General features: G+C 38.2%; 1 protein-coding gene across 1 annotated transcript; it reads right to left on the reverse strand.

The window, feature by feature from the left end:
• Positions 1–1,475: 1,475 nt before the first annotated feature.
• Positions 1,476–4,731, reverse strand: LOC148733748 (ficolin-2-like). The gene is made up of 5 exons (XM_088758558.1): positions 4,343–4,731; positions 4,048–4,265; positions 3,748–3,838; positions 3,043–3,426; positions 1,476–2,429 (listed from the first exon to the last, which is right to left on the reverse strand). The coding sequence occupies exons 1-5, from the start codon at positions 4,452–4,454 to the stop codon at positions 2,170–2,172; spliced, it is 1,065 nt and encodes a 354-aa protein (XP_088614684.1). The 5' UTR covers positions 4,455–4,731; the 3' UTR covers positions 1,476–2,169.
• Between the last annotated feature and the right edge of the window lie 10,569 nt (positions 4,732–15,300).

The raw sequence follows: 15,300 nt of genomic DNA on the forward strand, positions 1-15,300 counted from the left end.
CATTCAAACTCGTCAGGAACATCAGTTTTAGCAGGCAAGACTTGACCAAGTAAGGCATAATCTACGAAGAGAAGTCTTTAGGTGCAATTTGTTTATGTAAACATAATTAAATTAGGCTGGTCCAGGCCGGCTTTATTACTTACCAGCTTGAGTCTCATAAACGTTCCCACAAAAGTCTCTAATTGCCCCAACGAAGAAAAACTAACAGAAATATGCCAACGATCACGTACTAAGCTCAGCTTATTGAGACGCGAGCCCTGCATGTTTTTTGTTCTTTGCGAAGTCTCAGTAAGAATACTGTAGAAAAGTTAGCCTCGTTGCCGGCGCATCTTCCCTTTGGACAAGCTTTCCTTCGAAATGATTGCCTGAATAGTTTATGTTTAAATGAAACCCTTGCTGCTTCCAACTCGATGTAAGTTTTAACAAGTTCAGTGATCAGAAATGTAGTATCCGAGGCCTTGCTTATTAACAAGTTAAGGAAACATGTATTTGGCACGATGCCACAGCTGTATACTCCTGAGATGGTTGGAGAAATGTTCATCAGCTAAAGAATATTCAGCCCTGTTGTCTCACTTTCGTTCAGTACTTGGACACAAGCCGGGAAAACTGGGCCGGGTACATGCACTCGAGGCTCAGTTAGTAGCAACCATCTAACAACGAAAAAGGTGTCTTTAAAGTATCCCATCGCCCAGAGATTTTAAACAGTTTATAATTTCTTAGTATCGCATTTCTAAAAAAAGAAATTCCCATTAAAACTCTCCAAAAAAAAAAAAAAAATAGCGGTAAGGAAAGGAAAAATATTTATAGACCGTTCGGACCGTAAAAGAACTTCTATTTGCTTATTCTTCTTGGAAGATGTGGCTTTTTGAAATCCCATGGGCGTTTGCTCGGTTAGGGAATAGCACTAGCAACTTAGATCCGATCAATTGTTCTATGAAAGGATCTAGCTCGAATTTTGCAACAACAGCTGTTCATTGATTGAGATTTGTATCTTTAGAAGAAAGACCATTTGCGACCTAAGATTTGGTCTAATTTTGCACGCACTTGTCGACTTTTTTATCAAAAATTTAACCAACCGTGCAACCGTTTGCACTTTGTCTCTCGTCTTTTTAATTCCAATGGCTCGTGGGTAATGAGGTGACAATGTCATAAACTTCCTAGAGGAGCTTTTTAGAAAAATAGTTCACCATGCTATTTCTACAGGTGAAAATGACAAACGATTCTACAAAATAAAGGATTACTTGAGGGGTTATTGTGAAACACACTGAATTTTTTCGCACGTCTTAAATCTGTGCCTGCTTAGCTAGTGGCTTTTTTATGGCGATTATGCAAATTTTAAGGGTTTTCTCAGTAATTACTCATTGCTCAAAAGCTATGAAACGAAATCAGGTAAAAAATGCCAAAGAGTACACCGATACAAACACGTTTGACAAAGAGTGATAAGCAAAATGCGTCTGACTCTCTTTTTCGTAACAATGTTTCTCCTTTATTAAGACCACAAACTCAGCTACAAACATACAACTATTCTTTTATAGGCTTCTCAGCAGCTCTAACTTTGAATCACGACCTACTGACTTGTGATTTTTTTAAGAACAGCAACAAGAAAACTAAAGAAAAAGCATCAGTTCTTATAGTTTACCATACAATACAATACAATATTCTTTATTTAACGAAGGTGACGTTATTAACTCAATGAGTTATCTAACTTTTGGTCTTCGCAATACCCCACCCATCCCACCCCAGGGTAGGATATCCATCACACAGTAATCTCGTGCGTGGGAAATTAACGTCTCTTACCCCAAACCCTACAGGAGACGGGACCTCCATTTATTCGTCCCTATCTGAGAAGACTAAAATATCTAACCATTTCTTGATGTTATAGAAAGGTCGCAAATTCTTCTCAGTTATTTAACGACCCGGGGCTCGAACCCTCGACCTCCCGGTCAACAGTCCAGCGCTCTATCCACTGAGCTAACCAGGAGGCGGTGAGATCTCTCTCTCTCTCTCCATCTCTCTCTCTCTCTCTCTCTCTCTCTCTCTCTCTCTCTCTTTCTCTCTCTCTTTCTCTCTCTCTCTCTCTCTCTCTCTCTCTCTCTCTCTCTCTCTCTCTTTCCTTGTAGTTTCTTTCTTCTTATCTTTTGTTTGACACGGAATAATCGATACCGAACCTTAGAAGTCCTTTGGGCGAATTTTGATCTCAGATCTCTTAAGAGACTCACGATCGTTTTTCCAGTGATACCAAGAAACTCCCTTATCGTTGGATTTGCCTTTGAGGTACAAGCCATTGAGGTTTGAATAATGGCAATGATTGTACCACCAGGCGCCTTTATAGGACGAGGCACAGTTAACGCTAGAGTGTGCGTCATTATCCTGGTCTTTGGTGGTAAATGCTGAGCCATTATGATAACTGAAAGAATCACCAGCCGTGCCTGAAAACCAAGTTTTAACAATTCTTCTCAAACTCATTATTTTCATTAGGTGATCATCCAACCAGGACACGCCAATTTCGTCTCTTGCATGTGATTTGAAACCCCGCTGAAACGCTGGAATTACGCGCTATTCATGAGTGCCATCTAGCATCAAACGCTTGAGTTTGATAAAGCATCAAACTCTAGTGAGCTCATTTCTTAATTCCAATAGCAACAACAAACTTGCCTACACGCAAAAAATTGGTGGTTATTTCCATTTTGTTTTATTCCCGGGGCGCGATTGAGGAGCTATTTAAAAAAAACTTATGCATCGGGTTTGATGAGGTTTCCTTAACACTCGAAAGTAACTTTGCTGAAATGAACGATAAACTAATACAAGATATATCGGGTTTAACAAGGGAAAAAAAAAATTCCATAGCTACAAGCAACTATGTAATTTGCTTATTATTGTAACATCATATGTCACTACTGACAGGATAATTCGAAAAACAACCTTGGGCTGAGAAGAGCGAATGCTTTGCTCTTCCTACGAGCTGCTCAGTAAATGGTCTAGGTGTAAATTGAAAAAGATTAATTTATATTCAAATTTCATAAAAGTAAAATTGAACTTTACCTGAATAGCTTCCCAAACTTAGACGGTATTTCGCACTCTCACTCGCCACAGAAAAAAAACTGTACTCTGCAAATGCTGTTTTACCATGGAAGTCTTCCAAGTCAACACGAAGCTTGTTAGTGCTGCTTGCAGTCAGGCGATGAATCTTGTCCAGTCCGAGCCAAAGCTCGCCTTTCACATTGCCGAAGCCCCTTTTGTAGTTATCCCAAGTGCGGAAGAAATCTAAAGCGCCATTATATCTCTTCTGAAACACCGTCCATCCTCCGCCAGCTGTTTTTTGATCACAGAAGACCTCAATTTCTCCCAAACTATCAGGATCGATGTTATACGCACCACTGATCTTGTGGCCAGACTTGTACGCTTCAGCGCAGTTCTTGTAAACCTCTGAATCAATAACAAAGTAAATATAGCTATTACATCATCTTAAAGGACAAAATACACTAATCTTTTTTTGGAATCAAAGGTCTTATTTTCTGGAGCCTTTTATTGGCTTGCCCCGCTTCAGTTTGGTTCCCTTCCAAGTTGTTTATGTAGGCTGTGTGAAATGTCGGTTTAGGTGTTTGCAATTTTCTCGGCATTCAAACCAGTGTGGAAATAATAACAGATACTTCACTACGGAGATCAAACGATGGAATTTCTCAATTATAGCAAGGAAAATTTCGTCAAAATTCGGAGTTAAAGAATTGTTATGTAATTAGTACTTACGTCTATGACACCATTTTCCAAAATATCCCGGATGACACTTGCCGCTCTTTGCTTGTCTTAAATGCTCCTCGGAAACGACGACACAAGTGGCCTGGGTCAGGTGAATCAGTGCTTGTTAGAAATTCTTCCTTATATTTTAAGGTTATATAAACACAAAAACTCTTCGCGAATCTCTCATTACTCATTAACATCTATAGAGGTATGGACGGAGGAGTGTTTGCAGCTATCCTTTACATGGGCGAGGCTTTACTCAGATTTAACTTGAAAATATTATTATCACAAAGTATATTTTAAACTGACCTGAACAGAGCCAAAATATGTCGATCCTTTCTTCTGCTTAAAATCACCTGGCTTTATTTGCCGAGTTCTGTTATTCAGCTCACAAATGTGTTTCGCATGATTGCCTTTGGGATGAACATTAAACGACTTGCAATTGTTATTTGCCATACATTTTAGCTGGCATTCAGGCTCGTCAAGAACATCAGTTTTGGTTACGGCATGACCAACCAAGGCATGATCTGCAAAGAAAAGTTTGTGTAGGTAATTATTTGAAGCAGGAAAAACAACTCATTAAGTAATTCAGGTGTTTACTTACCAACTTGAGTCTCAAAAACTCTTCCACAAAAGTCATCGTTCGCCACAACAAAGCAAACTACCAGAAATATCCTACAACTCACAAACAGCAATTGAGAAATCCAAACCTGCATGGTATTGCTTCTCCGCGAAGCGTTTGAGAAAACTGTAGAGTTTCCTGCTCGTCGCCTCCCAGAACTTCGTCGAGGCGGACTGGATAAACTTGCTTTCGAGAATATGCCTTAAAACATATAAGGTTTATCTATCATTGATAGCCGTTTCAATTATTAAGGTCGATGTAAAACAGGCCTTTTATTCTACTTTATTTAAGGTTGGTCATAATAAGTTTTATAAAGAAAAGAATACGTAGTAGGGCCTCTCCTACCAATGCTTTGGGATCTTTACTAGCAACCGGACATCGTCGACAATAAACTAAATCCTCTAAAGTGAATCATCCTGACGTCACGTAAATTGTAATTAAGCAAAGTTTTGAGTTTAATATAGTTTATTTTACACCATTACTGGGGGGGTATACGAGGATTTTATCGAATTTTGAGTTAAATAACATAAATGACATTAAAAAAGGAAAATATTAGTCTTAAAATCACAACTGAAATATTTTGGAAATGTTGTTCACCGTCTCAGTCGGATATATTTGTCTGAGATCAAGTGTCGAAAGATCAGTCTCGAAAGACATTTTGTCGATGGTGTGCCGGCTTCCTTTCCGTGAGTTCAATAATATTTTCAATTCAAACAATGATCCGCTTTCCCAAAACTATTTCTCTCTTATTTGAATCGTTAACATCTGTTTGCAGGTGGCGCACTGGAAAAAGTAACGAGGGTTTCGCCCCTTAACTCGACGAATTCTCCCCATCAAAATTTGAAAAGATTTTCCCCAACCTTAACCGGTTCATGCCTGTATGTTTTCACTCGTTAATTTTCGAGCGGTAGATCGAAAGTTTATCTTCTCTGACGATGTAATAGCTTTTTTTTTTAATTAATATGCAAATTGTTGCGAAACCGTAATAAGGAGGTTTGATAAAGAGGGACATTCAAGCTGTGTTAATTAACTTATACGCGACTGCACGGGTCACGCACATTCGGTATGGTAACCCGTCTTTATGAAAAAAAGTTTGACGGCTTTTTAAGTTTATTCTCGCAGCAAGTTTAGGTTAATTCTCCCTACGTATAACTTTGGGTAGACCATAAATCTTAGATCGCAAGTTTCTAACCATCTCGATCAACTTAGACACCGCTGACGGTGCACGGCGGTTGTCTTGCTCTAGAAACAAGTTTCATAATTATCCTTATATATACTAGTACTGTGCAAAAGTACTTCAATGGAAATGATTCTTATGATTGTAGAAGGTAAAGTTGGTTCATCTTTGTAGAGAAACTAGGCGGACTCATCTTTTTCAGCTGGGAATGAGCTTCAGGTCCCATTTGAATAACTTCCCAAACTTAATATGATATCATGTCCCCGTTGAAGTTTCGGCGAACTTTTAGTATAGCCAACCAACATTTTTGAAAATTCCACCTAACGATGCACAGAAAGCGGACTTAATCATTTAGGAAAGCCCATTACCTGGCGAGGGAATTTCACATTAAAATTACGCGAGAAAACCGATACAGCACAAATCGTGAAGCGAGAAGTGCGAAATCGGTTTTCAAGTGCAGTTTAACGCGAAATTCACGAGTTAGGTAGTGAATTTTCCTTGAATCACATAAATGAATAAAAATAAGAAAAAATAAAAACAGCGGTAGTAGTGTTTGTTTTTATATCGAGCCCGAAACAAGAGATGAGAAAAAATATCACTTAGCCTAGTTTTCAACTCGCAATTCCATGCCAAATACCCTGCTTCGTTAAACAATCGAAATTCGAGATTTTAATCGGTCATGCGATTTTATTGGAAAATTCATTACTTGACGAAGAAAGTCCGCATAAAATTGCATGCGAAAACCGATATTGCGCGAACTTCGAAGCGCAATTTAGCGCGGAATTCTCGAGTCAAGAAATAGATTTTCCTTCAATCGTATAATTAATAACAATAAGAAAATAAAAAAAAAAAACAGCATTACTTATAGTTGTTACGTATACGCAGATGCGAAACAATATCACTTGGCCTCATTTTTAACTCGCATTTCGACTTTAAATACCCCTCTTTATTAACCAATCAGAATGCGAGATGCTAATCAATGATATTGTTAAGAGACAAAATTGCCATCTTACAAGAATTTTCATGAAGTGTGTTTTTAAACTTATTCTAGTGTTAAGAACATGAATAGAAATAACATCTATTAGCAAGAGCCATTCATTTAAAAATATTATAATCATTTGATAGTTTTCTATTTCAACAGTGGTCTTACTTTGCAAGTAGAGTAATTGTTATCTTTTCCATCTTGAAGAAAATAGTTTATCTAACTGTACAAAAGCTTGTACAAATTAAAGCCGTTGATGGTGATTATAAATCCTAACCCTATCGGGAGTTTGACATGAAATCTGATGTTTAGTTCTACGGTGGTTAAAACTTGGCATGAGGTATTTTTAATTGTCTTGCGGTAAGATAAATTTTAATCAAAATAATCGTCTCGTACCGGTATTCCTAGAAATGACTACTTCTTGTACTTTCGATTTTTTTTTCAGATTCGTTCCTTTCTTAAATAAACGTCGTGTAGAACTGACAATCAAGAGAATACTCCTTAAATTTTAATTTGACATCTTCAGCACTTCTTTCTTTAAGTTGAACTTAAGGGTAAACAACTTTTACTTTCCGTTCTCCGCACTAAATTTTTCATTAGATAACTTGTTTCAAGAACACGTAGTTTTTCTGGAGACGGTACTTGTGCACGCCCCTTCATCCTCGAATTTATTCTGTTGTTATATAACGAACTTCTTGGGCTGTTTTCGTTTTAGTTGTGTTTTTCAGTGCACTTCTAATCTACGCAACGGTTCCTTAATATATTTCATATTGCCAGTGTTGTTTTTGTTTCACCAGAACTAAACTGGAAATGTAAGAAATCTAAGGCAGAAAATAATTTTGTCACTGCGTAAACATCCGGAAGGTACGTATTTATTATGCAGGAACTGTTTTAAGTAACGTAACGTGATTCGCTAGTTAAGATAGAAACGATGATGATGCATGATGATTGACAGCTTAGTAAGTGTCACTTTTCTAAGCTGATGAACAGCATTTTCACTCCGAGTTGAGCAAGTCCCGATAGCAGTAAATTGTAACGCTATACGAAATTTACGTGAAAACCTTTGGTTAACGCCTGAATTGAGCACCATTAAGCTTTTATCTTTTTAAGATTAATGATACTAGAAAAGATCATTCAGAAGAGAAAATCCTCATCCCCATCTGGAAAAATACGGAGAAATGGGAAGTTGTCACGGCAGAGTGGGTAGAGAGCTACAGACCAGTGAGACAGAGGACTGTTAGAGCAGGGATTATGATAAGGCCAAAGCAGGCGCACTCCCCCAGCTGTTTAAGTGCAGCCTAAACCTCTAGCAGTATGTCGAAAGCTTCTTTTTCATGACGACTGTCAGGGATATGATGAATCTCTTAGTTCTACGGGCGCGAGATATTTTTTTTTTTTATCCAACTATAACGTTTGTAAGAAACACAAGTATAGCACAGTTTAATTAAAATGCTGGACGTGAACCAGCACAGGTCGACAAGTGCGAAAGCGACTCTGAAAGTTAATTCATGAAAATGAAGATAAAGAGTTAAGGGACTTTTCCATGATTAGACATTGCGTTACAAATTTGAACGGCCAATCAAGGTGTTAGCACATTTTGATCTTTTTTTGCAACAGCGTTAAAAAAACTTTTGAGATAACTCTTATACTGTAGTAGAATGTGGACTTGTACCATATTAAAGTTAGGACATTACACCGTACGTACGACAATTTCATCTACCCATCGTAGAAACTTAGATGAACTTATTACGTCACCAATAAAGTAGTTTTTGGACTAGCTAGAGGGAAATAAATTACAAAAGGCAAGTAAATGGAGTCGACTTCGCAGTTTTGGCCTGGTTATCAGGATGGGTGGCACTAACGTTGAGTGAAATGTCAAAGAACTGCCGCGATATAAAGGCGCTCTCGAATATCGCGTTAATGATCGCCAAATGTAACAGCTACAGAAAACTGCCTTGATGAATCCAGCTTGACGAGTTAGGTGTAGATAGATTCTGCGAATGTGGTTTACACGTGCAATAGTGACAACTAAAGCCTGGTTCACACGTGCGATGCAAATGCAAAGGCAAACGCAAATACAAATGCAAGGATTACACGTGTAAACTACTCCAACGCCAATGTAAATGCAACACAACCGTCAATGCAAGGAATTTAAAATAAACTGTTTTCTGAGGTTACATTCACGTTAGCGTGCGCTTCCCACGAGTGTAAACCGGGGTAACGCAAAAGCAAATGCAAACGCGAGGCGGAAAATACAGGATCCATCGGTTCCACGCCACCACACCAGAGTTCAAAGCAAGATCATGGTGATCATGGTCACCATTTCGGGAGAAAAACTTGCGGAGAAGGTGGAAGGTGAGGAGAATTTCCTGTACTTTTCGAAGAAAGTTTTGCAGAATTTAACCACAATAGAAGAAGAGCCTTCCTTTGAAATATGTAACTAGAGAAGTGGGCCTAAAAGACGATATGTCTTATGAAAGAATGTAAACATAAACAGCAAATACATCGATGCACCAATACAGCGCTCTGTAAACCAAAACGAATGATATTGAAAACATGTTGCAGCAAACTCTACAGCGGAAGCTTAATCATTGTCGGCCATCTTGGAAAAATACTTCTACTACGCTTGCGAATCTCACCTTCCTTGCTTCCGCGTTGGGCGTGTGCATTTGCGTTTGTAGCTGCATCGGACGTGTGAACTTAAGGTATGGTTTGAAACTAATTATCAGAGGTCTTGGAAGTTCGCTTCACCCCATTCTGTCAAAAGAAGACAAAGTAGGCTTCAAAATAATTAACTACTTATATACCAAGGATGAAAAAAATTACATCAAATTAAGTCAGGCTTAAACTCAACCGTTAGCATCAAATACACTAAATCTTAACCTCCAGCCGTCAAAATCGAAAAATAAATAACCGTAAACCGTCAGCCGTCAAAGCTACCCCTCACTGAGACCCTATCTTTAGTCTGAAAATATTTGTAATAACAAAACGTCTTTTATACCAGAGCCCTAAAGCTTTGTTGCAGAAGTATAAGAAAGGTCAATGGGAAACTGGTGAGTTCGACGTGTTGACAATTTGCCTGGCAGGAATAGAGCCCAGTCAGTCATTATGAAAATACAGTTTGAGCAGGTAATTTAAAAATTTGCAATTTGTTCATCAATGTCAGTTAGGTTTTAGTTATCGGAATTAGGGTGTTTTCTGAGCTTCAAGAAAACTTCCCTTTTCGCGCGAAAAATGATTCAATTTACAAGCTGACCTCCATAAAATACGGTACCATTATAACAGCAATTTTTGCCAGAGTCTTGTTTCTCAGTTTGGCTTCTTTAGCGGAAAGTTTGAGGATACATAATTACATGACTCCATTCAAGTTTCAAAAGCAACTTAAAATAATTCTTGCATTCTACAGATTTTTGACCACGATCCTGATATTCAATAGTGATCGTGTCAAATTTACTACTTTTCCTGGTGCATAAAAAAGGAGTTTTAAGCACTTTCAAAAATTTTTTTTCCGAAGGTCTTCGACCATATACTTGCCTACCTATGCCTGGCTGCCACATACTGGGTGATAATAGTGAAGAGCAATCTTTAAAAAAAAATAACGCCGGCGGAGATTTCTTTCGTTCTCGTGACCAGTGGCAATTGTAGTAATTGCGCTGCCCTCGGTCAGTACGTCATGACCTCAAGTCAAATATACTTTCCCCATACGGCCCTCCCACTTAATCAATAAGTAAATAGTGCGCGTGCTCGGCTCGCAAGAGACACTGCGCAGGTACAAATTAGCAACGTGCTCTCGAATAGTCGTTGTCAAAAAGTTCAATTGCACCTGAATAACTTCCCAAATTTCATTAATATTTCTCCTCCTCACTTGCCACAGAAAATGACTGATATTCTGCGAATGCAGTTCCACCACGGACGTCTTTCAAGTCAACATGAAACTTGTTACTGCTGCTTGCAGTCAGGCGATGAATCTTGTCCAGTCCGAGCCAAAACTCGCCGTTCAGATTGCCGAAGCCCTCCTTGTATTCATTCCAACCTAGGAAGAAATCTACAGCGCCGTCAAATCTCTTTTGAAATACCGTTCATCCTCCCCCAGCCGTCGTCTTATCACAGAAGACTTCAAATTCACCCAAACCATCTGGATCGATGTTATAAACTCTAGTTATCTTGTAGCCAGACTTGTAAATTTCGAGACAGCTGTTAGAGGAGCAAGCGCAAGACATTTTAACTAACATCATTTTGTATATGTAAATTAGTTCCCTTTTAGGTTTGATTTTATTGTATAGTTCTATTACATAATTTGTACACCTTTGCAATTCAGCTTCCAGCGCTATTAAGGTATTCTTCTTAATAAACGTCTATCTATCTATCTATCTATCTATCTATCTATCTATCTATCTAGAAGCTACAAGAGAGAACTTTCGATTTTATGTTATTGGGATTGCAGTCTAACGGAATCTAAATGGGGATCTGGAAAATAAGTTTTGCTTCCAGCAACTTGGAATCTCTGTAGAACATTCGGTTCTAATATTTTATCCATGCCGATAAAACTTAGCTTTTTCTTATCAACCTACTCAGAGATTCATAAATATTTTTAAGAATTAGTTGTTAAAAGCAATTGATCATTATGGTCAGCATGAAGATTATCATCATCATCTTTCGCCGTAGTCTTCTTTGTTATCAATCTTTTGGAGTCTGGTTCCACATTTGCTTAATGATCACCATAACTTTACTTCTGAGAGAAGCTTTTTGTCTGTTGTTGGTTTTGGCTAGTCTCTAGGCTCATTGACAATTTTAAGCTGCCACATTTTCCTTCAGATTGATTGCTTGTAGCTATATGCACTGGATTGTTATTGTAATAAGTACTTATGTGTTTGACGACTTTTTCCTTTGTATCCTGGATGACACTTTCCTCCGTTTATCTGTTCGTTTCTATCACGGGAAACATGGACGCAGGTGGCCTGGGTCAAAGTCAAGAATGTGTTTGCCAGTTTTGAAAGTTTTTTAAGAATATAGTCAGTCAAGTTAGTCAGTTAGCAAGTCATTTCAGTATAATTAAGCCATTCGTTTATATTTAGAATGTAGTTTCTATATGAATTCAAGTTCCGGAGTTATTTAGGTTTACGCTGTTGTCATAAGTTTCCGAATTGTGACAGTCTTGTCTAACTTCCTCAAGTGGACGTGCTAAGTTTGTCCACCGACCTTTCTTTGGACTAAACGAAAGTTCTTGTTTTGGCTAACGTAGTCAGAGGTTGATTCAGCTAATGAGTAGCATTATGATGAAGTATTTGTTTTTCCTTTCGAAAGTCTCGTAAAATTGTTCTAATAACAAATGTTTAATCTCCCAAATGAGGTCAACCAGCTGGCATGCCCACCCGTATCTATCAACTGTGAATACGTAACCATGTTCGTTGGAGCTTGCTTGGTAGAGGGTGGAGAGCAGAGTAGGGAAGAACTGGTGTAGACAGTAAGTAAGTAAGTAAACTTGATTTAGACACAGTAACCCATTCAGCTCAAAGGCTGTTATCCAGAGGGGCCCTGAGACAGTGTGCAAAAGCATAGAGTTGAAATGAGTGTTTATGAACACAAGTCAGTGAGAAAAAGTATTCAGTGAGAATCAAAGTGTAAGAACCTGAGAGATTAAATAAAGTTATACAGAATGAGGTCAACTTGAATGTAAGTAGGTGACATTTCGGGCGTTAGCCCTTTGTTAAGGGTTTTGCCGCCTTTTTTTGTCAGTGGGCCCTGGGACCCATTCGGTCAGCTTAGCTTCACAGGCCCGTTCGGTTGAGAGTTCGTGTGTTGCGCTTTTTAGTTTCGGTAGGTTTCACTTTGTTACCTCAGTTTGTCAGTTTATCATTCATCGCAGCACCATCCATGTAAGTTTTCATTCTTCCGTTATTTTATTGTTTTCTCCTTGTCGTAATTTCTGTTTTCTGTTTTCGTTTTATCGTTTTCTGTATTTTATTTACATGTAGTTTCATCATTCGACACTGAAGGTCAATAAACATCGGTTTGCACACTCTTCGTGTTTCGGTTGAACACTGCGCTGAGAACGCGACACCCTTCGTCATTGGCTCATTCATGACTTGACCAAGTAAGGCATAATCTGCGAAGAGAAGTCTTTAGGTGCAATTTGTTTATGTAAACATGATAAAATTAGACTGGTTCGAGCCGGCTTTATTACTTACCAACTCGAAACTTAAAAACGCTCCACAGAAGTCTCTAATTGCCCCAACGAACAAAACTAAAAGAAATATGCCAAAAATCACAAAGCTCAGCTTATTAAGACGCAAGCCCTGTATGTTTTTTCTTCTCTTCTAAGCCTTTAAGAATACATACTGCAGACCTCGGCCTCGTTACCAGCGCAGCCTCCTTGTGGACAAAGTTTCCTTCGAAGGTATCATTTTAACATAAATTATTAAAACTTATGTTCAAATGGAACCTTTGCTGCTTCCAATTTGATGCAAGCTTTAACAAGTTCAGTGAACATAAATATAATATCCGATGCCTTGCTTATTAAAAAGTTAAGAAAACATGTATTGGCACGATGCCATAGCTGTGTACTCCTCAGATGGTTGGAGAAAAGTTCATCAGCCAAAGAATAGTCAGCCCTGTTGTCTCATGTTCTTTCGATGCTTGGACACAAGTCGGGAAAACTGGGTCGGGTACATGTACTCGAGGTTCAGTTAGTAACAACCATCTAACAACAAAAAGGTGTCTTTAAATTATCCCATCGCTAAGAGATTATACAGTTTATAATCTCTTGCCATCGCATTTCTAAAAAAAGAAATACCCATGAAAACTCTCCAAAAAAATAACAGTAAAGAAAGGAAAAATATTTATAGACTGTTCGAACCGCAAAAGAACTTCTATTTGCTTATTTTATACGCTTTGTATAGAATGTTTACAAGACTACAAGTTAAGGCCTCTGTCGATGCTATAGAGTCACTGGTTTCTGACTTAAAATACTGTGCTTTTATCCCGTCGATTTAAATCTTGAAAATATGCCATAAGGTTTGTAAATCGGATTTGGTTATCCGCTTCCATTATTGGTAGTGGTGGGCTCGAAGTTCTGCTTTCAGATGCACAAGGTAAGCTCCACAATATTTATACAGAATTCGACTCACAGAGGTTCTTTGTCTTCCAATGACAAGATATACACTTCTCCTTCACAAAAAACTTCTTCCTCTCTCACAGCTGATCGTGACTTGTCACATGCAACCAATCTACTACATCACGTAAGATCCCTATTTTTGTCTTAGAATAGTCGTCCAAAAAAAAAAAAAAAACAAACCGAAATGAAAAACCAAATGAAGCTTTCTCCTCTCCCTCAGAGAGCGGATTGAGAGCTTGATGTACTATTTAAAAAACGAGCAGCAGTGTTTTATCGGGTTTAAAAACACGAGACGTAGCCGAGTGTTTTTAGACCCGATAAAATACGCGCTGCGAGTTTTTTAAATAGCTTCAAAGACCCAGCCTCTCTAAGGATTTTTCTAAACGTGATTTGAATGTATTAAAAGTTAATTACATACAGAGGGGAAAAGTGCTCCTTGTTCGGCTGCTGTTAAAGTTCAGAAAGCTTTTCCTTGAAATGTTGTGAACAATGGGAAATTGTAAAAGAACGAATTTCTGTTCTAACGAGAATTTATCAGGAAAATAAACTTTGTTGTTTACTGCGGTTAATGTTTTTGTATGCTGCCTTTTGGGGAATAATTTGGTATTATAATTAACGTGATCTTTATATAAAGATCTCTAGTGATCTTTATGTAAAGATCACAGTAATCATATATTCATTTATTTAATAATTCAGTGAGGATTTCGTTGTTTATGAATTGTACCCCGATTTCCCCTGAGACCGAAATCCAAACCCTCTCCGGGCTTTTCAGAATGATCATTCTGTACCGGCTTTAGAGGTTCATACACGTGATCGATTTGCCTCGTGTGATAGGCTAATAAGTTCATGAATTATTAATGAGTTTTTGAAACGTTAATAATGATAGCTGTAATAATCGTGCCGTAGTTCCATTTCCGATCCATAATGTCTAACGGAACTCGAAAGATTCTTTTGAGCTTCTTAGAGGTTCAGGGCTAAAGAATGGAGCATAAAATTAACAAAAAAGCAATTCGCTGTGTAGAAGGGTAGAAGTAACTAATGAATTCGAGAAATTCGTGTTTTCTTTACACTAGTAGGCTTACTCATCGAGTAGAAAAAATGTGCGCGCATGTATTGCAACTGTGCGAGTTTTTTTTGCTTTCGCCAAAATCAAGAGTTTACTCTTGAGCAAAATAATATAAGAAGGAAATCACTGATAGCTTAAAAACAGGTGTTATTTTTCGAATTTTCTACTCGTGAATCGTGGATCGTTTCTCCGTTTCACTAGCATTTCATGGTTACTATCCTCAAGATTGCGAGAACTAAGTCCTAGGTTTATGATTGACTCGCGCTACACTGAAATGTATTTAGAACATTCTTTGTGCCATTATGTGTGGTAAAAAGCTGACCACGGCCGCAAGCCAAGCACTGTTGTAAAGTTGAAGTACTTGTTCTTGTTTGCGGCGTTATCAGAGACAGTATTGACGGGTATGCCAGTCCGTAGCTCCGATAAGGATCAGCGCGCCTTTTTCAGTCGTCATCGTGTAACATTGAAGAACACACCATTTTACCCTAAATATATCCTTGACCCAAGAATGGGAGCACAGACTCGTGGCAAATACCTTTACTGGATATGTTTTTACTTCTTTATTTCCACTCAGTTCAAGCTGAATTTCACAATCATGACA

Source organism: Stylophora pistillata, chromosome 4, assembly GCF_964205215.1.
Source record: "Stylophora pistillata chromosome 4, jaStyPist1.2, whole genome shotgun sequence".
Lineage (NCBI taxonomy): Eukaryota > Metazoa > Cnidaria > Anthozoa > Scleractinia > Pocilloporidae > Stylophora > Stylophora pistillata.

Excerpts from the sequence above, each read along its gene's own strand:
- LOC148733748 (XM_088758558.1), bottom strand. The coding sequence starts at position 4,454 with ATGCAGGTTTGGATTTCTCAATTGCTGTTTGTGAGTTGTAGGATATTT. Across the intron at positions 4,266-4,342 it reads AGTTTTTGAGACTCAAGTTG|ATCATGCCTTGGTTGGTCAT; the intron begins GTAAGTAAACAC and ends TTTTCTTTGCAG. Across the intron at positions 2,430-3,042 it reads AAGTTTGGGAAGCTATTCAG|GCACGGCTGGTGATTCTTTC; the intron begins GTAAAGTTCAAT and ends CTTGGTTTTCAG.